The 27,861-nt window shown below is 42.2% G+C and overlaps 2 protein-coding genes across 11 annotated transcripts in view; both read right to left on the bottom strand.

The window, feature by feature from the left end:
• Nucleotides 1-477: 477 nt before the first annotated feature.
• LOC115191671 (uncharacterized) lies at nucleotides 478-11,979 on the bottom strand. Of its 6 annotated transcripts, none has more exons than XM_029749500.1 (16): nucleotides 11,833-11,979; nucleotides 10,180-10,361; nucleotides 9,354-9,519; nucleotides 6,993-7,162; nucleotides 6,790-6,853; nucleotides 5,449-5,924; nucleotides 5,225-5,361; nucleotides 4,597-4,690; nucleotides 4,284-4,485; nucleotides 3,925-4,064; nucleotides 3,607-3,743; nucleotides 3,117-3,210; nucleotides 2,671-3,006; nucleotides 2,403-2,571; nucleotides 2,147-2,271; nucleotides 478-1,434 (listed from the first exon to the last, which is right to left on the bottom strand). In XM_029749500.1, exons 1-16 carry the CDS (start codon nucleotides 11,957-11,959, stop codon nucleotides 1,054-1,056), a joined length of 3,000 nt encoding a protein of 999 aa, XP_029605360.1. In that variant the 5' UTR covers nucleotides 11,960-11,979; the 3' UTR covers nucleotides 478-1,053. The 6 variants fall into 6 exon arrangements, with proteins under 6 accessions (XP_029605360.1, XP_029605362.1, XP_029605363.1 ...); XM_029749502.1 differs by having other exon boundaries at nucleotides 4,323-4,485; XM_029749503.1 differs by having other exon boundaries at nucleotides 4,410-4,485.
• An 874-nt stretch (nucleotides 11,980-12,853) lies between these two features.
• LOC115191661 (myeloid zinc finger 1) overlaps nucleotides 12,854-27,861 on the bottom strand; it is a 47,558-nt gene continuing 32,550 nt past the window's right edge. For 4 of the 5 annotated variants that reach the window (XM_029749479.1, XM_029749475.1, XM_029749473.1 and 1 more), the window contains 2 exons: nucleotides 14,865-14,937; nucleotides 12,854-14,761 (listed from right to left, as the gene is read on the bottom strand). In XM_029749479.1, the coding sequence (XP_029605339.1) occupies nucleotides 13,578-14,761; nucleotides 14,865-14,937 (1,257 nt within the window). In that variant the 3' untranslated portion in view covers nucleotides 12,854-13,577. The remainder of the gene's footprint in view (nucleotides 14,762-14,864; nucleotides 14,938-27,861) is intronic. The other variant, XM_029749476.1, reaches the window with a different exon arrangement.

Genomic DNA, 27,861 nt, shown 5'->3' with positions numbered 1-27,861 from the left:
GCAATTTTAATGCAAATGTATTGTAACGAGATCCTGAGGTCCATTGTTGTGCCATTAATCCTTCACCAACTCATGTTTCAGCATGATAATGCACAGCCCCATGTTGCAAGGATCTGCACATAATTCCATACTCCAGACATGTCACCCATTGAGCATGTTTGGGATGCTATGGATCAACGTAAGACTGCATGTTCCAATTCCCGACATTATCCAGCAACTTCGCACAGCCATTGAAGGGGAGTGAGACAACACTCAACAGCCGGATCAATGCTATGCAAAGGAGATGTCTTGCTGCATTAGGCAAATGGTGGTCACACCAGATACTGACTGGTTTTCTGATCCACGCCCCTAGCCTTTTTTTATTTTTATTTTTTAAACGCACTGAAACAAAATATGCATATCTGTATTTCCAGTCGTGAAATCCATAGATTAGGGGCTAATGAATTTATTTCAATTGACTGATTTCCTTATATGAACTAACTCAGTAAAATTGTTACATTTATTTGTTCAGTGTATATGCTGTCCAGATTCAAGTATGTTTTGACAAACCATGACAATTTATGTCAAAAAAAGCAATGCACAACTGCTGTAGTGTATTTTACAAATACTCAAGTGTTTACATGTTTTATCTCAATTCATGTGTCTACGTAAGTGGTATAGTGCCATTTGTTTAGGTGTGGGAGCTGACCCCCAAAAAGTGAATTACATAATTTTACAATCAAAGTTTGTACTGACAGATGTAACCTATTGAATATTATAATACAATATGCATCCTCCAACTGCAACATCTGCCCTATGCCCACTCTCTCACTAAAATGTTCTATTTGTAATACCCTCAAACATCAAGTCAGGCATATCTAATTTACAAATAGGCCATCAGTGTCAATGGTGAATGATAATTCTTTGCGTTTTACCGGTGAAATGTCCACACTGCATCTGCATGACAATCATGTGATCTCAATCAGCTTCATGGGGATATGCATTTAAATCTTCTTGAGTTACTGTTTCAGGAGTGAAATAGAGCAGATGCTGTTAATCTACTAACTTATATTCTCAAATTGAAAAAAGGGTGGGAGCGCCGCTCCCTTGCGCTGCGGCGGCACCACTCCCCTGGTCTTTGTTAAGCAGCCTTACTCTAATCTCCTTGACTCTTGAGGACTCCTTTGCCTTCCCCACGTCGATACCGTACACAGTGGTCTGGATGAATGTGTAGAAGTTACACAACGCTTCATGGTAGGACACACTGAAGACATAGTGTGCCTTAAAGAGCTCATCAAAAGCTGCCACTGATGTTTTGGCCTTGCATGGGATGGTCTTCTGGTCAACGACGATGTAAAACTTCTGAATGCTGTTCTTCCTTTCACCGACACAGAGGAGGAAGGGCTGCTGCTCATATCTAACTGTCTCAAGGAAGGTCACCATACTTGTCCCTACCTGAGGAAAAGAGAACAAGACAACAGTATATAACGTGTTCCACAATCCCAAGGGCAGACCACTAGGCAGGTAGCCTAGAGCAGTGGTTCTCAACTCCAGTCCCTAAAACAGTACACATTTTATTGTAGCCCTGGACAAGCACACCTGAAACATGTCAACTAATCATCAAGCCGTTAAGTTGAATCAAGTGAGTTTGTCAGGGGATGCAACGTGTGCTGTTGAGGGTACTTGAGTTGGGAAACGCTGGCCTAGCCTTTAGAGGTGAGCAAGCAGGCAGTGGGTTGCCAGTTCCATTCTAGATGCCACTGCTGTCCGTTGTGCCCATGAGCAAGCACTTTACTTCCCACAACAGCAGCCCCCCCGCACCTCTCCAAAACCTGTATATGCATGCGTCTTTCGGCGGGGTTGGGTTAAAAGCGAAAGTCAAATTTCGGGTGGACCTCGTGTGCAATTGACCAATAAAGTGATCTTAATCTAAGCAACCTAGCGATGAGGGTTTAGCTTAACTATATTTTCACTCATATGCACTCAGAGTTTCATAAAATGGATGGTTATCCTATTTACATGGGATGTTATTGAATTTGGCTACACCTCTGGAGACCATAATGTGAAACTGTCAAAGTGGCAGGGGAGAGGCTAACAGGAGCTGTGTATTGTTAACAAGTACTGTCCTAAGGAATGGAGAAAGGCAAAGATCACAGAACATACAAACCTTCATAAATCTAACCAGATGGTCAGCAGCTTGAGAGGTACGGATCTTTGCGGTCTTCGGGCCCTTTGAGGTCGGGGGTAGGAGATGCAGAAGCAACAAAATGGCTGCCAAGTCACTCTCCCATCCTAATTTTTCAGTGAAAAACCAAGAACTGCTCAGTAAAAGCTCACATGCCAGTTTCACCCAGACATTGTATGGTCAAGTTAGAAAAGTCATTGGAAATACCAAAGAACATATTTGAATTCTGCACTAGTACCATAATCATTGGATTCCTGCTGCGCAGATGAGAGGAGGTCTTCCACAGGTTCGCTGAAGGGAAGGGTTTTGCAATCTGCGATGACCCTGGGTTTGAAAAATGTTGGCCACTTCGCCATAAATGTCCCAGACACCACCTCTCCGAAAAGTCTGGTGAAATCTTGGTTGATCTGAAGTACATTCAACAACAACAAAAAATTCACAAAATTATCTTTCCACTTTCTTTTAAAATCACTAAAACATGATGAATTCTATTCATACAGTCTTACCAAGCCTGTAGTGTCAAGGAATCTGGGGAAGACATCTAGGACAGTTGAGGACTTCTCCGGATCATGAACCACCTCCTGCCTGTATTGGAACGTCGCCATCATCTTCTCTCGAACCAGTGACTCATTAGTTGTTGTATGCTGAAGCACAGATATCGCCTCTCTGCATTCATCCCCCGACAGTTGCTCAACAGCTGAAGGGCAACTTCGCTGAGCCATGGGACCATTTTGATAGGTGGGCTTGGTTCTCTTCTTGGTCTTACATGACGTGTTGCGCCCCACTGTCTTTATTCTCCAGGTCAGGTAACCAGACCCACTAGCTGCATCGTAATATTTTTCCTGTCAATCAATAAGAAAACAGTTTTTAAAAAAGATGAACGCCATTTTAATGTCCTGGAACTGTAGGCCTGGTATGCCCTGAGAGAATTCAGTCCTCCGTTCATACTTACATAACCATGCTCTGAATCTGGATCATTCAAGTAGGGGAATAAAGTCACAATCCCCAGGGCGTAGTTGGTGCGGACACTTGATGGGGGGATCCTCCTTCGAGGAAGAATACAAAAAAAGACAAATAGTTTAAAATAAAATACTGTTATGTTTTGATGTGTATTATATGCATCCACCCATCAGTACATAGGAAGTTCCCTCAGGAAAGAAAACGTTTTTTGAATTTGAAGCGACTTGCCTAGTTAAATAAAAGGTTGAATAAAAAATAAATTGAATAAAAATTCTGGTAAAAGCTACCATCAGTGATTCATTTCTCAACAAAACGTCAGTGAGCCCTGCTACATGGTTTGATCTAAAGCTGATGGATGGTGCCGGGGGAAACCCCCCCCCCAGTATGAACACACAGGTACTAGAAGTTTGACTAAAATCATGCAGTTAAACATAATACAGCTTTGGTCATCACACATTTCTAACATTGAATTATTCACGTACCCATGACTTTCCATCATGTCGGCCACAATAATGTTGACCATCAGCCTCCGTGTGCTATCCGTAAGACCTTTGGTTTTCCTATACTCCCGGAATACCTTTTCGCCACCTGGCTTTGAGTGAAGGATGGCACTGATCATCTAGAAAAACACATCAAAACAATAGAAGCCTTGTGATCAGTCGAGCATCTTCAAGGTACTGGTAATGGGCAAGAAGACAAGGGTATGTAAATAGGCGGAACAGAAACAGCTGCAGGTGTTTTAAAGTAATATCACTAACGCGCTAGTAGTTGCGCTAACCGCAACATTTTACACAACTCACATCTCTGGCTGCATTTCTGTCTGTAGGTTCATCAGTCAGACGTCTTTTTCTTGCCTTCGTTTTCTCCAGAGTTAAAGCTGATCCAGAGGAATCAGACCCAACTGAGCAGATAGAGACCTCAGACATGGACACTTGCTCGTCTGAAAGATTACAAAGATGTAACTTTCAGGGAAAATTCAGCTAAAAAAAACTCCCTACCATTACCACCATTTGCTAAAGAGCTCTAACTAGAATCTGATGGACATTACAAAAACAATCCAACAATGATTTACCAAATGTCTCGATCAACTGATAACAGATGAGTGAAAATAAGATGTGGGTATTGTGATGGACCCTTTAGCAAAGAATTGGGATAATACCGTGCAGGAGGAACTTAGCTGTGTCTTTGCATTCATCACCTAACAGTTCCTCAACAGCTGAAGGGGAACTGGGTTGAGCCTTGGGACCATTTTGGTAGGTGGACTTGGTTCTCCTCTTGATCTTACATGATTTGTTGCGCCCCACTGTCTTTATTCTCCAGGTCAGATAACCTGAACCACTAGCTGCGTCGTAATATTGTTCCTGTCAACCAAAAAGAAAACAGTTCAAAATGATCAACACCATTTAATTTAACATCCTGGAACTGTAGGCCTGGTATCCCCTGAGAGAATTCAGTCCTCTGTTCATACTTACATAACCATGCTCTGAATCTGGATCATTCAAGTAGGGGAATAAAGTCACAATCCCCAGGGCGTAGTTGGTGCGGACACTTGATGGGGGGATCCTACTTTGAGGAAGATAAAATAAAGTACCAACAATTCTAGTAAAAGCGATAATCAGTGATTCATTTCTCAGCAAAACTGAAGCCCCACTACATGTTTTGATCTAAAGCTGAGGGATGGTTCTGGGGAAACCCCCTCAGTATTAACAGACAGGCTGGTACTCTACAGGGAATGCATGCACGACTGGTGTTTCAGATCCACCTAAAATCACAATGCCACAGTAATGGAGCTGGTGTCAAAGGGCACCCTAAAATGAAAGCTTTTAAGATGTTTTCATACCTCAAAAGTACACTACTGTCAAGCCATGTTTCCATTCTGAACCATTGGTTTGTAGATATACAAACAATACCTCAAAATGAACAGAAAGAATTGGCAACAAAAATCTATCAAGCAATGGTGTGGGATGTGGACATACAGTATATTGACAGTCTGCTTTTAAGGTCTGAAATCATTGAGCAGACTTTCATTTTGGGGTGACTAATACCTTTAAGTATGACAAATCATACACTGTTAAATATACCATTTGTCAACATACGTACCCATGATTTTCCATCATGTCGGCCACAATAATGTTCACCATCAGTCTCCGTGTGCTATCTGTAAGACCTTTGGTGTTCCTATACTCCCGGAATACCTTTTCTCCACCTGGCTTTGAGTGAAGGATGGCACTGATCATCTAGAAAAACACATCAAAACAATAGAAACTTTGATCAGTCAAGCATCTTCAAGGTACTGGTAATGGGCAACATTCTACACAACTCACATCTCCTGCTGCATTTCTGTCTGTGGGTTCATCAGTCAGACCTCTTTTCCTTGCCTTGGCTTCATCCAGAGTTATAGTTGAACGGATAGAGAGGTCAGAGTGCATGAGCTCATGCGTGTTGAGGGATTTGATGTAGGTGAACCCTTTCCCACACACAGTGCAACTGTAGGTTTTCACGGTGTTGTGTTTGTGCCGCTGGTGCCTGGTCAAGCCGCTCTGACGCTGGAATTTCTCACCGCAGATATCGCAGCGAAAACGTGGCTTCCCAGTGCGTTTTAACATGCGTGTTTCATACTTTGTCTTCATGGGTGTCGCAGTATCCTCAGCTGACACCAGCAACGGACTCTGTTCTCTCTTGAAGTCGTCGAGTCCAAGTTCTTTGGATCCCCCAGAGGCCGGACTTCTCTCGTCCTCATCACTTTCTCCCCTGATATTCTGGTTGGCCTTGTGAGTCTCTGGAATCCACTCGCCGTAACCTGGAAAGGAAGTCACCAACAATGAATGTCACAGAGTTAGCTATACAATGACTCATTTAAAAGGGATAGTTTACTTTGTGGGTCTTTACAAGTGCAAAATAAAATAAAGACCACATTGATTAGCGTAAATCAGACAGTTTGTCTTGCCTTCATGTTTGTTAGAAAGCAGAGAGCACATCCAACTGACAATCTCTTAGAAAAAAATAAACTATTGGAACCAAGATTTTAAAAATAACCGATGCTGGCACAAGATGGAGCATAACTAACAAAATTACAGTATGCGAAAATGTACGCTTAATCCAGTATAATGTATAGAATTGATTATACAAGAGACAAAATTCAGCACAACGGCAGAGTCATGTCTTAAGTGTAAAACTATTAATGACTCAATAATCCATGCTCTCTGGGAATCCTATAATGCCCAGAAAGTGTGGGTGGAGCTAGAAAGTTGGCTTTCAGAAGTATTACAATGTAAATGTATTTTTAATCCGTCTGGCTGCATATTTTAAGACATGACATATTGGGGTGTAGTAAGTTACCCAATGGGCTGGACGATTCATCACTCATCTTGAAAAAAACGTATACTAAGAACTTGGAAGTCAATCCATTGACACAATGGAAAAATGTAATGATTTATTATTGAATTAGTAAGGGTGACCAAGAAAAACCAATCGGTTCAATTTAAGGCCAAGTGGCAAACAATAATGCAGGTACTAGAGATTGGGTGTGAGCATGCTGGTCTGGGCAGATGAGATGTAGTCAGTTTGTGTCTAAGTTGTTGTTCATATATATATATATATATACACACACACATACATACATACACACACACACATCATGATTAAAAATAGCTGCTTCAACTAACCTTCCGATTCCAGATCATCATCAGCCATTTCCTCCTGTTTGATGAGCCATACTGGCCATGGTACCTTCCAAAAGACAATGTCATTATTAATGAATAATGTTCTAAACTACAGCCAGTTATGTTGGGGATGCATCAACATCACAAACATCTCATGTGGTGGTCCTCACTTACAAAGTAGGTGGGACAAACCAAACTGAATTTACCGTGTCTGTAATCTGACCAGCGGGCTGTGATGGCTCTCGTCTCTCCGTCTCCGTCTCCGGTGATGCTAGGCCTTCAAAAACAGCACCGTCTTCTAGCCAATGATAGTTGGCCTCTTGTTTATTGAGGATTTGCCCCACGATTGGAAAGTTTCCCAAACTTGGTGGGATAACTAACATGCAAATAATGAAAATAGACGCATTAATGATTTTATATATATATATATTTTTTTTTTACAGACACCGCTATAGTGATGGTTTAGCACTCTGGGGCTATTGCGTGTTATAGACTGGGTGGTTCAAGCCCTGAATGTTGTTTTGTTGACAGCCATGGTATTTCAGACCGTACACTGAACATTTATACTTAGTGCTCTAATTACGTTGGTAACCAGTTAATAATAGCAATAAGGCTCCTCAGGTGTTTGTGGTATATGGTCAATATACCACGGCTAAGGGCTGTGTCAAGGCAGTCTGCGATGCGTTGTGCATAACAGCCCTTAGCCGTGGTATATTGGCCATATACCACACCCCCTCGTACATTATTGCTTAATTAAACAATGGATGTACACCAGACGCTAAAATGTGTGTTGTACACTAAATAGCTAACTGTCAACATCTCACCAGGTTTTGAAACGTTCTTAAGGCAGTTCGCTGGCTTCTCCATCCTTGTCTCTTTTTTATTTTGTTCATGCAACATTTCCACTCGAAGAGCAGCATAGCTTTCTCCCATAAATTGACTTATTTCTTGCACGACTGTTGCTGTCAAAGCTTCCATAATGGAGGTGACACGACAACGAAAAGCGAGTTCGTGAGACATAGTTACCAAGTAGACTACAAGAAAAAATCTACTTTGTTCCTACTGTTATGTGAGAAGAGAAGGCTACAGTGAACATCTTCTTTGTTATCAGATGGTGGCTTCACCTTTTCACACCTCTTCACCTCCTCCGGAAGTTTTCTTTTGATTAGTTCCGGACAGCTGACGAGGTTGGGCGGGCCGGTGAAATACCGTAAATACAAGTTTAGATACGCCCTTGATTCTAGCAGCTTGTTACATCTTTTGTTGAGAATTTATTTGATACTCAAAAATATTAATACGAAATTTCCCAACAGCATAAGTGCCGTTTTTTTCTCTCCCACTTAACAAAATCAACAAGACAAACTGCCTGAACAAACATTCTCATCCTTTTGATCTTATGAGCTGCTACCTTTCTACAGCTATAACATACTAAGCTATATAACTTGATTATAATAGCCTAGATTTGAACAACCATTGTTTGGTGTGAGTGGAGCATGATTCCCCAGCTTTTCAACATACTTTGTACAATAGTCAACTTTAACAAGTTATAGAGACTGCAGGAAATGTTCAAAATAACAAAATGTCTATAGTTTTCCTCCCAATTGTTTGTTGCCCAGCACTCAGGCCTTGGAAATGGAACTGGCAGCCAGGTCATAACCGTAACCCAATGAAACTGAGGGGTCAGATTAACAAATGCAATTTTCTCCATTTGTATGGTAAAAATATACAACATGAATTTACAAGATTTGCTATAAAAAAAAATGATAATAGAATTCAGCCATCAATGAAGTAGTTGATGCATGAAGCCTATAGCCTGAAATCCAGAACCTCTTTAACTAACTTTCCACTCTGTCATGGCCAAACCGTTTTGCTTGACAATGACAAAAGGCAAAAGCACAAATTGATCTGGGATCAGGCTATGATGCCTCTGTTTACAAAGCAGGCATCTACCAGGAATCAGGGTGTTTTCTGTTCATGTGTGCTCGCATGTTCTTCATGGTCACCGTACGCCCACATATGGTGCAGGTGGCGGTCAGTCTCCGCCTGGTCCCTTCAGCATGTTTCATAGTGCCGTGTTGTTGTGCCACAGACACAGGATCTAATTCTGCTCCCTCCAATGGAGTGGCTATCTCCGGGTGTTTCCTCAGCAGGTGCTGCTTCAAGTTCTTTCTCAGGAGCACAAAACCACAGTGATCACACATAGTCGTCAGAGTCCTATAAGCTGGACTTTGAGGCAGTTGGTTATGGGCGGTGATTTTAATACGCTGGTTTATAGCAGGAGTGGGCAGTACCAAAGGTGTGGACGGTGCAGCATGCGTAGAGGGCAGTGCAGATGATGAAACAGGAGCTGAAGCCCCTTGACACAACAGCAGATGACTTGTCATGGCATCCCTCCTGATGATAGTTCTCTCACACTGGGGGCAGTGATAATGGCCATCTGTCCTACAGTCCAAATTGCATTTACAAATCTTTTTATCTAGAAAAATTTGACGGAAATGAGTAAAAGCACATCTTGACAAGAATGATAATACAATCTAGCAGACTACATGGTTAAAACATCAGCATACCTTTGAAAGACACTGCATTTTTCAGGTGCACATCAACATGGCGCTGTAATCTTGAGCGTTTGGTTGGTTTAAAGCTGAGACAAAGTGGACAGTGGAACAATTTGCAGCAGGTTGTGCATCTTGTGAGTGATAGCAGAGAATTGACAGGAACAATCGAATGGTGCACCTGTAACAAATAACTTAATGTAAAATAATAATAAAGAGATTAGCAAATTGTGGGGCTTTACATAGAGTTCTATGGTGCCATATTTATTGGAGTATCAATTAAAGTGCATGCAGAAAGGATAGGATGATATTAAGTATTAGGGGTAAGGCATATATATATATATTAATACATCTCTGACATCACATACACACAACCACTGACAATAACACATTACTGGCTCCAACACAACGCACTGTGGATAGCAAATATCATGGAATGTTCACATATATTCAATGTCCCAAACATTTGTCAGCCGACTCACGTCAGCCAGCCAGCCGACTCACGCCAGCCAGCCAGCCAGCCAGCCAGCCAACTCACGTCAGCCAGCCAGCCAGCCAGCCAGCCGACTCACGTCAGCCAGCCAGCCAGCCAGCCGACTCACGTCAGCCAGCCAGCCAGCCAGCCGACTCACGTCAGCCAGCCAGCCAGCCGACTCTTAGTACAAGTTAGCTAGCTAGATATGAAACGTTAAATTATGCTTCTTATTTGTTTTAACATTAAGAAGTTGCATTGTTTACCTTGGTATTGTCCGTACATGTCGTTGAAACGTATAATTTGCTACGAAACGTGAGTCTAATTTATGAATTAGGCCCCCAGTATATGATCACAAGCTCCACTGACCTCATCTTCCGTAAGCTTAACCAGAGAGGATGTGGTCTTTGGTTTAACAGGCTGTGATGGTCTTTGCGATGACATCGGTAACAGTGGAGTGTAATCATCATGACCTGTGGGATCATCTTCCGTATCAGCACCGCTGGCCTCTTCTTCATCCTGCTGTTCCTCAACAGTGGTCTTTCTCAAACCTGGTGGGGTAACATACCAATTAAGATTTGGGTACTGTGAATCACAGTACCTTTAGTTCCCTAGCTACGAAGGCCCATATTCCACAATATCTAACTTACTAGAAATAAAAGTTGCCATAACATGGACTGCATAGTGTTACAGCTAATGATGATCTGTACTTAAGAAGGGGTTTACATTGGATCCCACATTTATTGGGGACAACTGACCCCTTCATTCACCCCCAGTGTGTAGTGTTCACCTGGGTGATAGCTTGCTCTCGTTTACACAAGCCATATTGGAGTCAAAAGGGCTAGGTGATAGTTAAGCCTAACCCAAGATTGAGTGTGGGCTAAGCAACCACCCATACAGGGTTATAGGTAGCTAGCTATCTTCTAGCTCTGGTCCAGGGCAGAGCTAACCTCTAGATCAGTGGGCACCAACCTTTTCTGAGTCAAGATCACTGAGTTATAATGCCAGCCGAGCTCTTCCGCTCATTTACATTTACGTCATTTAGCAGACGCTCTTATCCAGAGCGACTTACGCTCAGATTAAAAAAAAAAAAAGACTAAGCCTATGTACGCAACATTAACCAATTAAAAACAGTTCAGTAGCAATGAGGTTTGTGCAGTAGGCTATAGGCCCAATACATTACTGCATATTGTCTACGCTTGAATTGCCCTGCCAATGTTGTTTTTCTCAGACCATTTTGAAATTATATTTTAGTATCGCCAAGAGCAGGTTAGTTGAAAAATCTATGGCACCTTTTTTCTGAGTTGAAATTTTACGGATTGACTGACTTCTGTGTCTTAAAGTAAAGACGGACTGTCGTTTCTCTTTATTTATTTGAGCTGTTCTTGCCATAATATGGACTTGGTGTTTTATCAAATAGGGCTATCTTCTGTATACCACCCCTACCTTGTCACAACAGACCTGATTGGCTCAAACGCATTTAAGAAGCAAAGAAAATCCACAAATTAACATTTAACAAAGCACACCTGTTAAATGAAATGCATTCCAGGTGACTACTTCATGAAGCTGGTTGAGTGATCAAAGCTGTCATCAAGGCAAAGGGTGGCTACATTGAAGAACCTCAAATATAAAATACATTTTGATTTGTTTAACACTTTTTTGGTTACTACATGATTCCATGTGTTAGTTCCTAGTTATGATGTCTTCACTATTATTCTACAATGTAGAAAATAATGAAAAACCCTTGAATGAGTAGGTGTGTCCCAACTTGACTGGTACCGTACATATTACCGCGACTAACCTGTACCCCAGCACATTGACTCGGTACCCCTGGTATATTGCCTCGATATTGCTTTTTTCCCCAAATTGTTTTTTACTTTACTTTACTCACTTTTAAAATATTTTATTACTTAAAAAAAAAACAGCATTGTTGGTCAAGGGCTTGTAATGTTAATTAAGCAGTTCACCGTAATACATGTTGTATTCGGCGCATGTGACAAATCATTTGATTTGTGATCTCACCTGCCATTTGTATACGATCAGAAGAACGGCAAGGGTTCAATGCTTGCACAGTCTCCTCATTATCCATCCCTGTGCCAATCTCCTTCTCATTATCCATCCCTGTGCCAATCTCCTTCTCATTATCCATCCCTGTGCCAATCTCCTTCTCATTATCCATCCCTGTGCCAGTCTCCTTCTCATTATCCATCCCTGTGCCAGTCTCCTTCTCATTATCCATCCCTGTGCCAGTCTCCTTCTCATTATCCATCCCTGTGCCAGTCTCCTTCTCATTATCCATCCCTGTGCCAGTCTCCTTCGTCAGGGGCTTCCTGTGCGGTTCATGGCTACACTTCATTTCCACACGAAGAGCAGCGTAGCTTTCTTCCATTATTTGACACACTTCTCGTACCGCTGTTGCTGTTAAAGTTTCCATAACGGACGCTACACGCGCACGAAAAACGCTTTCGTTGAACATCTTTGTTATTATTTGACTACAAGCACAAGCCAGCTAGCTTCTTCTCTGCATTGCTTCTACACTGCTTGCTGTTTGGGGTTTTAGGCTGGGTTTCTGTACAACACTTTGAGATATCAGCTGATGTAAGAAGGGCTATATAAATACATTTGATTTGATTCTCGGATCGCATCCAATTTAAATGCACATACACCGCCACCTACTGTACTAAAGTGAGGCCAGTCATTTCCTACCTACATTAAATGCTCATTATTCCTGTTCCTAAAATGAATAAATCCAACAACTAGCCCTACACCTACAGTATATACCACTATTTCATTAAAATCACCACCCCATTACCTCTTCTGCAGTAATATCTCGTACATCCAGGTACTTCTCTGCAGCTGCCACCTACACTCATTAAAAACCCACTACCATTCCACTACATGATCCTATCGGGTCGTACAGTACACCACGCAAACAGCCTGGGCGGACGGGACACCATCTCCCTATACACCTTTTAACTCTTGTCAAATATCGTACCTCCAAGTACTTCTATGCAGCTGTCACAACTTTATTTTCTGTGATTTATGTTCCATTACAGCGGTACAATTGATAACCATGGCAATGAATGCTAAGAAGCCAACCTTACTAAGCAGGCTAGCTAGCAAACTTACCCGCGCAATACCACTTCCGCTGTTAAACCATCTACTTCCGGAGACAATTCAGCGTAAACACTGAGATCACAGTTTACTGTCTGATGAGATAAAGCTTCATGCATTATACTCAAAGACAAAATATGTCCTTCAGATTTCCCATGAGTTGGTTTATTTCTCAAAACATCACAAAAAAACATTTAAACTTTAACACAAGCATGTTCCTTGTGACAATCTTATTTTGGCCTGATTATTTTCAACACTACACAAATACTGTAGGAATTTGTATAATAAAAAGTTTAACCTTATAGACAACATGATACTGTATGTTGAACCAATATAACAATCTGCAGCAAACATTGAGTCATTCTTTTTTTTTTACAAATTGCTCCAGAATACAAAATAATAGTTAGAGGAGAAAAAGAGACTGCAAGGTAAGAAAACAAAGAACATGTAACAACCTTTAACGCCGCATTTGTACGTGCTAGTCGGAACTGGGAAACTCGGAAATCTCCAACTTGCTAACTGGTTGAACACGTGTATAACTAACAAGTCGAAAATTTCAGAGTTGCGGCATTTAGCCAGAGCAATCACACACCTCATCCAATTTCTAATCAATTCAGAAAACACAATCCTAAATCAACACAAATCAATACAACCTATAATTTCCTTGCGTGAACTGCCTGGTGTCTTATCAGATTGCTCAGAAAGGAGAAGTTTTTTCCACACTGGGTGCAGTGGAACCGTTTCTCCCCTGTATGAACACTCTGATGCACTTTCAGGTTGCTGGAATGAGAGAACTGTTTCCCGCATTGTGCGCATCTGAAAGGTTTCTCCCCTGTGTGTACTCTCTGGTGCCGCTTCAGGCCACACAGCTGGCTGAACTGCTTCCCACACAGGGCGCACTCGTACGGTTTCTCCCCCGTGTGAACCCTCTGGTGCATCTTGAGCTGGCACAGGTGAGGGTACTCCCTCCCACAGAAGGTGCACCTGTAAGATTTCACCCTCTCCTCTCTGTCCTGATGAGTCCCAGTCACGTCGCCCAAATGGGTGAGGGAGGCGCTCCCCTCGAAATCCACCCAGGTGGGGTACTGCAGCTCCCCGGTTCCCTCGGCCAATGGAGCAGTGGCGGTGGTTGCGGGGTTCTGAAAGGTGCCGAGGCGGTTGTCGAAAGCGCTGTCCATGCCAATGGTGTAGAAGTGATTGTCAGGTGAGTTCTGTCTCGCTGCTGGCTGGACACCTGGGTGAGGATGATGATAAGTGTTACTTGAATGTCCTCCAAGAAGCATGGCATCTGCTTCAATATGTCCTCCTTGATGATGTCTGGGTTCCATGATGTTACCTTGTCTCCACGACGAGGGCGTGCCATCCCCATCTTCCCCCTCGTCAACATGGAGGGGGTCAATAACTATGACCTCAGACTTGACCTCTGAACTGCCCTGGGAATTCTCATGTTCACCCCTCACCATCTGAGGAAGTGGGGGAATGGGATTCACCTTTTTTAGAGGTGAGGGGCTTCCTGAGACTGCCTCGGCAGCATAACTAGAACAAGATGGCCGATCATTCGCTGTATCACTGCCTCTTCGCTTACGGGAGTTTACAGGCAGATCGGTTGTTCTCTCGGGGTTTAGGCTGCGCTGCTGTTTAGCAGCAGGTCCTGGACCTGTGAGTTGGAACACCTGGCTCAGGCTCTCAGGCTCTGGGTCTGACTTGAAAACAGTGTCTGATCTGTTGACAGTCAAAATGCTGTGTTTGGTTCTGAGCTGCTCAGTGAGATCTGTTTGGTCCATGTCTAGAGAGGTCTGTGTGTTTGGGTCTGTCATTCTGTGGCCACTATCAGTGCCTGAAGAGACAACAAAAGCATGATGGTCATATGCAGTCAAATAAAACAAAGAGGTTGTTAATCAGTATGTCATTTTTCATTACAGCAATCCATTCATCATTACCTGGCATCTCCCTCAGAGCCTCTTCTTTCTTCCATGGCTGGAGGTCTCTCTCCCCTTCCACAGTAGATTTGGCCTGAAAAGAGGAGGGAGGAATTAAGTAGGCAGACATGAGCTCTACAACACTCTCAAACAAATACAGGTCTATTAGAAGTCAGCTATTACTAGGCTATAATATTGATCAAATGGCTTGAATTAAGTTGCTAATTTACTGACTCAACTCATGAACAAAGAATATCTGAAGATTCTCTGTCATTTGAAACTAAAATTGGACTGCAATAATTTCCTGTACTTTTTAAAGGAAAACTTAATTTCCTGCCAACTGACTGATTTCATTCGTAAGCAATGTGAGAATACACTATGTAGGTTCTATTTGAGAAAATATATTTAGGGTCAATGTGAGAATATATATTTAGGGTCAATGTGAGAATATATATTTTAGGGTCAATGTGAGAATATATATTTTAGGGTCAATGTGAAAATGTTTCACTCAGTTGTCAGTTTATTAGGTACACCACCCCCTTCACGAAAATGGTTCGCTCCTACAGACAATGAGTCAGGTGGCCATGGCTTGCTATATAAAGCAGGCAGACAGGCATCGAAGCATTCAGTTACTGTTCGATTGAACATTTGAATGGGTAAAACAAGCGACCTAAGAGACTTTGAGCATGGTATGATTGTCAGTGCCGGGGGCGTGGTTCCAGTATCTCAGAAACGTCCGGCCTCCTGGGATTTTAAACGCACAACCGTGTCTCTAGGATTTACTGTGAATGGTGCGACAAACAAAACATCCGGTCAGCGGCAGTCCTGTGGACGCAAACAACTTGTTGATGAGAGAGGTCAAAGGAGAATTGCTAAAATAATATAAGCTAACAGGCGGGCCACAAAGAGACATAACAGCGTAGTACAACAGTGGTGTGCAGAACGGCATCTCGGAACACACAACTCGTCGGTCCTTGTAACGGATGGGCTATTGCAGCAGACGACCACACCAGGTTACACTCCTATCAGCTAAAAACAAGAAGAAGAGGCTCCAGTGGGCACGCCATCACCAACACTGGACAATTGAGGAGCGGAAGAACATCGCCTGGTCAGACAAATCCTGGTTCCTGCTGCGTCATGCTGATGGCTGTCAGGATTTTGTACAAGAAGCATGAGTAAATGGCCCCATCTTGCCTGGTGTGAACAGTGCATGCTGGTGGCAGTGGTGTAATGTTTTCCTGGCACAGGTGAGGTCCCTTGATACCAATTGAGCAGCGTTTGAACACCACAGCGTATCTGAACATTGTTGCTGACCAGGTGCATCCCTTCGTGGCTACAGGGGGGTCCGACCCAGTACTAGATGGGTGTATCTAATAAACTGGCCAGTGAGTGTATATTTATGGCCAAGAAGCACCATGAGGGGCCTCCCGAGTGACACAGCGGTCTAAGGCACTGCATCGCAGTGCTTGAGGCGTCACTACAGACCTGGGTTCAATCGCAGGCTGTGTCATAACCGCCCGTGTCCGGGAGTCCCATAGCACGGCGCACAATTGTCCTAGCGTCGTCCGGGTTAGGGGAGGGTTTGGCCGGGGGGGCTTTACTTGGCTCATCGCGCTCTAGCGACTCCTTGTGGCGGGCCCGGCACCTGCAGGCTGACTCACGATGTTTCCTCAGACACATTGGTTTTGGAGGACGCATGACTCGACCTTCGCCTCTCCCGAGCCCATTGGGGAGTTGCAGCGTTGAGACATGATTGTAATTGGATCGCAATTGGATATCACAAAATTGGGTAAAATACAAAAAAAATAAGAAGCGCCATAATTCTTTGAACAAATATTATTTATTGAGGGAATTATAGGATTTATTGAACAAATTGGTACAAAAGGAGAGCTTTTCACTCTCACAGTACAATTGCAGGATCTGCTATAACTTTGAGGCACGCAGTATTCTAATGAGAAAACAACCACTATCTCCCTTAATAGTGAATGTGAGTGATGCTGTTGGCCTTGAAGGAGCCAAGAAACGAAGAAACCGTAACGTTTTATGCCGATAATGTAAATATGAACTGCATTGTATTGTAAACCAGCCTCGTCTCATAGACTAGATGTACCATAGTTCCTCTAAATCTGTGACCCTCAAATGAATATATGTGAAGTTTGGTATAGTTACATAAGAAAGAAGGCAAAAATGAAAGGAGTGTGGTTGGTCGGGGTGGATGGGTGGGTGTACAACGCAAAAGTCTAGCAACCCAAAGGTTGAGTGTTCCAATCTCATTACGGACAACTTTAGCTACTTTTCAACTACTTAGCATTTTAGCTAATCCTTCCCCTAACCATAACCCTTTAACCTAACTCATAACCTTAACCCCTAGCCATCTAATCACCTAGCTAACGTTAGCCAACACAAATTGTCATTTGTAACATGTCATTCGTTTTGCAAATTTGTAGCGCTCTGCAAGAGCCGACTAGGTGAAAAATCTGTCGACGTGCCCTTAAACAAAGCACTTAAGCCTAATTGCTCCTGTAAGTCGCTCTGGCTAAGAGCGTCTGCTAAATTACTAAAATGTAACAAATCTTTTAAAAAAATGCAACATGCATGAGACCAAGGCAAACATGACAATGTTTGGACTAGAGGACCAAAAAAGGAGGACCAAAAAAAGCCGATACCGATTAATCGGCCCGATTTGTATGTATGTATGTGTAATAATGACAATTACAACAATACTGAATGAACACTGAACACTTATTAACTTAATATAATACATAAATAAAATCTATTTAGTCTCAAATAAATAATGAAACATGTTCAATTTGGTTTAAATAATGCAAAAACACAGTGTTGGAGAAGTAAAAGTGCAATATTTGCCATGTAAAAAAGCTTACGTTTAAGTTCCTTGCTCAGAACATATGAAAGCTGGTGGTTCAACATTCCCAGTTCTTCAATATTCCCAGTTAAGAAGTTTTAGGTTGTAGTTATTATAGGAATTATGACGTGTTGACTATTTCTCTCTATACCATTTGTATTTCATATTCTAATAGGCACTTTACTATTGCCAGCCTAATCTCAGGAGATGATAGGCTTCAAGTCATAAACAGCGCTGTGATCAAGCATTGCTAAGAGCTTCTGGCAAACGCAGTACAGTTTGAATGAATGCTTACGAGCCTGCTGCTGCCTACCACCGCTCAGTCAGATTGCTCAATCAAATATCAAATCATAGACTTAATTATAATAAACACAGAAATACGAGCCTTAGGTCATTGATATGGTCAAATCCGGAAACTATAATTTCGAAAACAAAACGTTTATTCTTTCAGTGAAATACGGAACCGTTCCGTATTTTATCGAATGGGTGGCAACCCAAAGTCAAAATATTGCTGTTACATTGCACAACCTTCAATGTTATGTCATAATTATGTAAAATTCTGCGCAGATTAGTTTGCGACAAGCCAGGTGGCCCAAACTGTTGCATATACCCTGACTCTGCGTGCAATGAACGCAAGAGAAGTGACACAATTTCCCTAGTTAATATTGCCTGCTAACCTGGATTTCTTTTAGCTAAATATGCAGGTTTAAAAAAATATACTTCTGTGTATTGATTTGACGAAAGGCATTGATGTTTATGGTTAGGTACATTCGTGCAACGATTGTGCTTTTTTCGCGAATGCGCTTCTGTTAAATCATCCCCCGTTTGGCGAAGTAGGCTGTGATTCGATTGATTATATGCAACGCAGGACAAGCTAGTTAACCTAGTAATATATTCAACCATGTGTAGTTAACTAGTGATTATGTTGAGATTTATTGTTTTTTATAAGTTAAGTTTAATGCTAGCTAGCAACTTACCTTGGCTCCTTGCTGCACTCGCGTAACAGGTGATCAGCCTGGCACGAAGTTTCCTTGTGGAATGCATTGTAATCGGCCATAATCGGCGTCCAAAAATGCTGATTACCGATTGTTATGAAAACTTAAAATCAGCCCTAATTAATCGGCCATGCCAATTAATCGGTCTACCTCTAGTTTGAACTCAAGATATTGCTATAACATTTTTTCAATAGGAATGTCTTGATTCTGTGTCAGTTCTCAATGATGAAGCTTCTGATATCTTTTCAGATTGCTGGAGTGGGAGAACCTGCGGCAGCACTGTGCACAAATGAAGGGTTTCTCCCCAGTGTGGACATTCTGGTGCATTTGTAGCTGACTGGCGGACATAAATCTCTTCTCACACAAGGTGCAGGCGAACCCCCGCTTCCTGGTGTGGAAATCAGCGTGCTGCCGCAAGTCACTCTCATGGACAAACTGCTTATGGCAGTTCGGGCAATTGTACGGTTGTTCTACGGTGCATAGTCTGCCGTGTGTGGTGAGATTACTCAAGTGAGAGGAAATTGTGGTGCTTGGTCTAAAATGGCCAACAGGAAGTGAGGTATGAGTTGGTTGTTGAACTCTTATTACTGGTATTTCAGAGTGTCTATGGAGGCTTGCCAACGATCACCAACTATCTTTGTTGGCCTCACCTGCATTTCCTGTGCCAAGATGCATACCTGTATTTATCTCTGAGGGCCGGAAGCTGGGTGAAACCAATTGCGTGGTGTTGTCTCTCATTGATTCGGTGTGAATCATTGGTGAGTTTCTGTTAAACACTCCCTGCCTATTTCCAGTCCCATTGTCCTGTGGTGTAGTAGCTGTACCCACCTGACCCCACTCTAAATCTCTATCTACCTGCTGCCCACTGGATACAGAGTCAATCACTATCACATGTTCTGATGAGGAATGGAACGACTTGGGGGAAAACCTGTGGTTTTCTAACCCTACACTTCTCATTTCTATGTCTGAGCTAGTCTGTGTTTCTGGGCCCACTGGGCCACTCCCTAGGTCCATTACTTTAGTGTGAGCAGCAGAGGCACCATCATCAGTCGCTACTACCTCTCTCCACACCTGGTTTAAAGAATCTCTTAGGAGATTGAGGTCCCCGTTCATGTCACATTTTGTGTCCAGACTCTGCCTCTCTGCTCTGGGTTCAAGTCCTGTAAACTGCTGTGGTCCCTGCTTCACATTCCCCGTTTCTGACTGGAGGAAGATGAGGTCAGATCCACTGACCTGCATAGCAGTGTGGATGCTGCTGTTGCCTTTGGGGTCACTGGACTGGACGGCAGGTTCCTCTGTGGTGGCTGCAGCTGGTTGGGTGGTTGGCTTTCTGCTGCCCTCCACTGTTCTGGCTGGGTGGCTGATCCTAGAGTCCTGGTCATCTGCTTCTCCCTCCACCTTGATGATGAGCAGGTCTGGTTCCCCTTCCTCTGTCTCTGCTGACTGCTGATGGGGTTAAGTGGGAGAGATGAGTGAGTGAGACAGAGCATACACTATCTACTGAATGGAGATATGGGCATGACATGGGATTTAGTGAAATTCATAGTAGTTGCCTTGTTGTTATTGTGTTATAATCAGTGGTATAGTGGAGGGTAAACTCCACTTTCTGTATTTTACACATGCCTTTACAAACCTTTGGTGCAAAAATGCATTGAAAGTATAGGGAGTGTTACTTTACTCACTGTGTATGGCGATCATCGTTTACCAACCATATTTTTTTACCACTACATCACTAGTTATAATGTGCTGACATACACGTCTATACAGACATAACCTCATCACCAGGTGGAAGGAAGTGTCTGGTGCACGAGACTAAAACAGACAAGTCTGTGACAGTCTAAAATAGGCTGCTAAAATTGGAACTTACCTCATCACTTGTAGCATCCATATGCTTTGATGGAGAGACATCCTCTTGGTCCACGTCTATGGGCTGTCTGTCTCTTGGTATGCTGCTGTTCCCAAAACTCCTGTTGGAAAGTCTGTTTCTGCTTTGCCAAGTAGGTCCTGGAAATAATAAGGGAGGTTAAAAAAATAAATAATTATAACTACACTACATGGCCAAAAGAATGTGGACACCTGCTCGTCAAAACTCTCATTCAGAAATCATGTGCATTAATATGGAGTTGGTCCCCCCTTTGCTGCTACAACAGCCTCCATTCTTCTGGGAAGGCTTTCCACTAGATGTTGTAACATTGCTGCGGTGACTTACTTCCATTCAGCCACAAGAGCATTTGTGAAGTCGGGAACTGAAGTTGGGCGATGCGGCCTGGCTCGCAGTCGGCGTTCCAATTCATCCTAAAGGTGTTCGATGGGGTTGAGGTCAGGGCTCTGTGCAGGCCAGTCAAATTCTTCCACACCGATCTCATGCTGAAACAGGAAAGGGCCTTCCCAAAACTTTTGCCATAAAATTGGAAGCACAGAATTGTCTAGAACATAATTGTATGCTGTACTGTTAAGATTTCCCTTCGCTGGAACAAAGGGGCCTCACCAAAACCAGACCATTATTCCTCCTCCACCAAACTTTACAGTTGGCACTACGCATTGGGGCAGGTAGCGTTCTCCTGGCATCTGCCAAACCCAGATTCGTCCATCGGACTGCCAGATGGTGAAGCGTGTTTTATCACTCCAGAGAACACGTTTCCTCTGCTTCAGAGTCTAATGGCGGCGAGCTTAACACCACTCCAGCAGATGCTTGGTATTGCGCATGGTGATCTTAGGCTTGTGTGCGGCTGCTCGGGCCATGTAAACCCATTTCATGAAGCTCCTGACGAACAGTTTTTGTGCTGATGTATCGTCCAGAGGCAGTTTGGAACTCAGCAGTGAGTGTTGCAACCGAGGACAGACAATGTTTTACACGCTATGCGCTTCAGCACTCGGCAGTCCCATTCTTTGAGCTTGTGTGGCCTACCACTTCGCGGCTGAGCCGTTGTTGCTCCTACACGTTTCCACTTCACAATAACAGCAACTACAGTTGACCGGTGCAGCTTTAGCAGTGCAGAAATTTGACAAACTGACTTGTTGCCAAGGAGGTATTCCTATGGAGGTGACACATTGAAAGTCACCGAGCTCTTCAGTACGGGCCATTCTACTACCAATGTTTGTCTATGGAGATTGCATGGTTGTGTGCTCGATTTTATACACCTGTCAGCAACGGTGTGGCTAAAATTGACGAATCCAATAATTTGAAGGAGTGTCCACATACTTTTAAATATATATATATAGTGTATGACAGTTTAATAAATTATGATGACTTTCCATATGCCCCCATCCATCAATGGTGTTTTTACAAAGAACAAGGCAAGCATAATACGTTCATGACGTGTGTAATGTGTATATAGAGCTAGAAGGATCCTAGCTGTGTTGACAGTACAAAGTCAGCATGATACGATATATGGAATGTCAACAATACTGCTGGGCCCTAACTGTTCTGACATTACATAAATCATGGATGTATTATACTTGCTTTGAACTTTGTAAAACACAATTGATGGACGGGGTCAAATTGAAGATTCATGTAATTTAGTCTATGTGCACACTGTCAAATTCATCATTACCACCACCAACCTGTCGTGGCCGTCTCTCGATTGTTGTGTCTGTTTAGCAGGCGTATTCCATGGAAGCGGTTGTGGACGGACCCCTCTGAAAACTTTCTCTCAGCCCGAAACCTCGCGATCTGAAGTTCCATCAATTTCATATTCCTCCGGAGAAATTCGTTCTCCTTTTGGCTTTGGGACATCTCCAGGTGTACAACCGCATAGCCATCGTCAACAACTTTGCAGATTTCGGCTACAGCAGCGTTGGCTAGCACCTCCATGATTGAGGCTATCTGCGCCTGGAACTCGACCACGGAACCCGACATTGTCCTCCGAAGCTTTTGGTCCCTTTTCAATATGAAAACAGTCTTTGTGTTTTCTATATTATGATTCTCTACAGTTATCTAGCAATCTAGTAAAACAAATACAGTCATATCAGAAGCTAAACATCGATAGATAGCTTTTGATTGTAGCTAGCTTTCTTTTCCTCGTCACAGTAATGTAATCATATGCTGGGCTGTAAAATTTACAGTTGAACACTGCCACCTACTGTACAGGAGTGCTGCACAACAATGTACCTGTGAAAGAATGTCATTTCGTGTAAACATTTTTTTTTTTTTACTGTTCTTTGGTTCACCCCTGCACCAATACAAATTCATAAGGATGTTTAAAATCTTCACCTGTAATAACTTATACATTATCAATCCACTCTGGACCAATCATAATGCCAGCTGAACTGAAAACACAAGCCCCTACACAGAGGGTAGCGTTCCATGTGGAAAAATTCCAAACTGTTAACACATGGACCCAGTTTTTATATGAAAACCCCAGAAGTGTGGAACTTTTTCCCTTACAACCAGGGCCAGTTTTTCCACACAACGTGCCAATCATTACTCCAAGTGGAGATGTGTGAATTAGCCCCTAGATGCTGATCTTAGGTCAGTTTTTATTTTATTTTCCACAACCAGTTAGGATTGGGAGAGAGGAAGCATATCCTAGATCTGTACCTTGGAGAAACTTCACCCTGGGACACTCAGGGCAGCCCAGCCTTCCGCCAGTGTGGACGAGGAGGTGCTTCTTCATGTTGCCGGACTGGGTGAAGGACTTGACACCAGGCATGATGGGGCCATGGCCTCATGCGGTTAACACCAAATCCTGACTCTTCCATCAGCACGAAGCAGCAGGAACCAGGATTCGTCAACCAGGCAATGTTTTTCCACTCCTCAATTGTCCAGTGTTGGTGATGGCGTGCCCACTGGAGCCGCTTCTTCTTGTTTTTAGCTGATAGGAGTGGAACCTGGTGTGGTCGTCTGCTGCAATAGCCCATCCGTTACAAGGACCGCTGAGTTGTGCGTTCTGAGACGCCGTTCTGCACCATTATTTGCCTGTTTGTGGCCCGCCCGTTAGCTTGGACGATTCTTGACATTTTTCTTCGACCTCTCAGCAACACACTATCACACATACTGTGCACTGCTGCTACTCAGTTTATTACCCATACCGACTGCCTCGTCGCTTTTATCCCTTCCTACATGCACATACTACCTCGTACCCCCGCACATTGACTTGGTGTCGGTACTCTGATACTACTCCTTGTATATAGCCTCGTTATTGTCATTTTATTGAGTTACAATTTAATATTTTTATTTGGTAAACTTTTATTACTTTTAAACTGTATTGTTGGGAAAGGGATCGTATTTCACAGTAAAGTCTACAACTGTTGTTTTCAGCACATGTGAAAAATACAATACAATTTGATTTGAATATACACTATACACTGAACAAAAATAAACGCAACATGCAACAATTTCAAAGAGTTACAGTTCATAAGGAAATCCGTCAATTTAAAAACAATTCATTAGGCCCTAATCTATGGATATGCATCTGCTGGTTACAGACACTGTACCTTAAAAAAAACATAGAGGCGTGGATCAGAAAACCAGTCAGTATCTGGTGTGACATCTCCTTCACATAGAGTTGATCAGGCTGTTGATTGTGGCCTGTGGAATGTTGTCCCACTCTTCAATGGCTGTGCATAGTTGCTGGATATTGGAGGGAACAGGAACACGCTGTGGTACATGTCGATCCATCCCGAACATGCTTGTGAGTATATGCAGGCTATGGAAGAACAGACATTTTCAAATTGCCATAGAAAAAATGCAATTGTGTAATGATCATGCTGTTTAATCAGCTTCTTGATATGCCACATCTGTCTGGTGGATGGATTATCTTGGCAAAAGAGAAATGCTCATTAACAGGGATGTAAACATTTGTGCACAACATTTCAGAGAGAAGCTTTTTGGGCATATGGAACATTTCTGGGATCTTTTATTTCAGTTCATGAAACATGGGACCAATACTTTACATGTTGCCTTTTTTTTGTTCAGTATATTTAGGGTCAATGTGAGAATATTATTTATTGATTGAATTATAGGAATTGATAAACAAAAACTGCAGGGGGTCCGCAAAAAAATAAATAGATAATTATATATATATATATATATATATATATATATATATATATATATATACACACATGTAAAAAGTGGAGAAAAGTGTATTTACAATGTTTATGAATATCATTAGCAAAATCAGAATAAACACATTTTGAAAAAGATAATATTTTATTTCAAAAGATGTCAACACATTTCCTAATATTGAGCAAATTACACTCACTGGAGCCAATTACACTGGTGTGTCTGACATAGGCTTTGAAAAAGCACCTGCGAATAGGCTACCAGTGTGGCAAGTTCCACTGACTGCTAGTAAGTTCTTTACTTGAACATACATTTTTGCCAACACATGGCTAACCTTTGTTTAAAATCAGCTAAATAGCTGTGCTTAGCGAAAATGTGTTTGGAGTTAACTTTCTAGCCAGTAGGCCATGTTAGGGTTTAAACTTCTTCCAATTATAAAATGTGGGTAGGTCAAAATACTGAATCTACAAAATCTATTCATAAAAAAAAAAAAAGTTTTACTTCTCCTTGCCATTATAATTCACCTGAAGATATGACAAGATGTGATTTTTTGGGCTAACATATGATCGTGGCCTGGGAGGGGGTCCCTGGGCAAGAAGGTTGAAGTGTATTCAGATAATGTAAATATGAACCACGTTGTGTATTATAAAAACATATGAGACCTGGGCTAACGTCCTGAAGACATACAGTGGATTTGGAAAGGATTCAGACCCCTTCACTTTTTCCACATTTTGTTACGTTACAGCCTTACTCTAAATGGATGACAATCTTTTTCCCACTCATCAATCTACAAACAAAACTCCATACTGACAGAGACATTTTCACAAATGTATAAAAATAAAACCGAAATACCTTATTTACATACAGTACCAGTCAAAAGTTTGGACACACCTACTCATTCCCGAGGGGGAATCCTGAGTGGCGCAGCGGTCTAAGGCACTGCATCTCAGTGCTAGACACGTCATTACAGACCCTGGTTTGATTCCAGGCTGTATCACAATCGGACGTGATTGGGAGTCCCATAGGGCGGCGCACAATTAGCCCAGAGTCGTCCGGGTTAAGGTTTGGGGTAGAGGTCGACCGATTAAGATTTTTCAACACCGATACCGATTATTGGAGGACCAAAAAAAAAAGCAGATTAAATCGGACATTTTTTTTTTTATAATGACAATTACAACAATACTGAATGAACACTTATTTTAACTTAATATAATACATCAATAAAATCAATTTAGCCTCAAATAAATAATGAAACATGTTCAATTTGGTTTAAATAATGCAAAACAAAGTGTTGGAGAAGAAAGTAAAAGTGCAATATGTGCCATGTAAAAAAGCTAACGTTTAAGTTCTTTGCTCAGAACATGGGAACATATGAAAGCTGATGGTTCCTTGTAACATGAGTCTTCAATATTCCCAGATAAGAAGTTTTAGGTTGTAGGAATTATAGGACTATTTCTCTCTATAAGATTTGTATTTCATATACCTTTGACTATTGGATGTTCTTATAGGCACTTTAGTATTGCCAGTGTAACAGTATAGCTTCCGCCCCTCTCCTCGCTCCTACCTGGGCTCAAACCAGGAACACATCGACAACAGCCACCCTCGAAGCAGCGTTACCCATGCAGAACAAGGGGAACAACTACTCCAAGTCTCAGAGCGAGTGACGTTTGAAACGCTATTAACGTGCACCCGGCTAACTAGCTAGCCATTTCACATCGGTTACACCAGCCTAATCTTGGGAGTTGATAGGCTTGAAGGGGTGGGTATAATTTGTGGAACGTTCCAACAGGAATCTGTTCCAAAAAACGTAAAGTAAAAGGTTGCCAACCAACAACGCATACAAACCTAGCTAACTAGCTGCCGAATAGGCATCAACTCACCACGTAGCTTATTCTTAATGTTTGTCCATAGGCAAACAGACATGTGAGGAGACATTTCTCGGAATAATGAGTGAAAAACGCAATGAAATAGACCACTCCCTACCCGGTATCTTATTCTGCCGCTATACAACTTTGTATGCGTTGTTTTTTGGAAACCTTGTTATTTACAAAGTTTTTGGAATAGATTCCTGTTGGAACGTTCCACAAATTATACCCACCCGTGTTGAAGTCATAAACAGCGCAATGCTTGAAGCACAGCGAAGGGCTGTTTGAATGAATGCTTACGAGCCTGCTGCTGCCTACCACCGCTCAGTCAGACTGCTCTATCAAATCATAGACTTAATTATAATATAATAAACACACAGAAATACGAGCCTTAGGTCATTAATATGGTCGAATCCGGAAACTATCTCCGTATTTTATCTAACGGGTGGCTAAGTCTAAATATTCCTGTCAGGCATTGATGTTTATGGTTAGGTACATTGGTGCAACGACAGTACTTTTTTCGCAAATACGCTTGTTAAATCAACACCCGTTTGTCGAAGTAGGCTGTGATTCAATGAAAATTAACAGGCACCACATCGATTATATGCAATGCAGGACACGTTAGATAAACTAGTAATATCATCAACCATGTGTAGTTAACTAGTGATTATGTTAAGATTGATAGTTTTTTATAAGTCTAATGCTAGCTAGCAACTTACCTTTGCTTCTTGCTGCCCTCGCGTAACAAGTAGTCAGCCTGTTAATCCTTGTGGAGTGCAATGTAAGGCAGTTGGTTAGAGCATTGAACTGGTAACCGAAGGTTGCAAAAACGAATCCCCCCTGAACAAGGCCGTTAACCCCCGTTTCTAGGCCGTCATTGTAAATAAGAATGTGTTCTTAATCTGACTTGCCTAGTTAAATAAAGGTGTAAAAAAAAATATATATATATAAGAAAATCGGCGGCCAAAAATACCGATTGTTATGAAAACTTGAAATCGGCCCTAATTAATCGGCCATTCCGATTAATCAGTCGACCTCTAGTTTGGGGTAGGCCGTCAAAGTAAATAAGAATTTGTTCTTAACTGACTTGCCTAGTCAAACAAATAAAAACTAAATTACAGGGTTTTTCTTTATTTGCTCCATTTTCTACATTGTAAAATAATAGTGAAGACAAACTATGAAATAACACATGGAATCATGTAGTAACCAAAAAATGTGTTAAACAAATCAAAATATATTTGAGATTCTTCAAAGTAGCCACCCTTTGCACATGCTTGACATTCTCTCT

This window comes from Salmo trutta, chromosome 4, assembly GCF_901001165.1.
Source record: "Salmo trutta chromosome 4, fSalTru1.1, whole genome shotgun sequence".
Taxonomy (NCBI): Eukaryota; Metazoa; Chordata; class Actinopteri; order Salmoniformes; family Salmonidae; genus Salmo; species Salmo trutta.
Note: the sequence above shows the minus strand (reverse complement) of the source record. Positions and strands in the feature narration are given on the sequence as shown.

Coding starts and splice junctions, on each gene's coding strand:
- LOC115191671 (XM_029749500.1), bottom strand. CDS start 11,959: ATGGATAATGAGAAGGAGATTGGCACAGGGATGGATAATGAGAAGGAG. Junction 3,744..3,924: donor ACAGAAATGCAGCCAGAGAT/GTGAGTTGTGTA, acceptor GTGTTTTTCTAG/ATGATCAGTGCCATCCTTCA. Junction 3,211..3,606: donor GACATGATGGAAAGTCATGG/GTACGTGAATAA, acceptor TCTTCCTCGAAG/GAGGATCCCCCCATCAAGTG.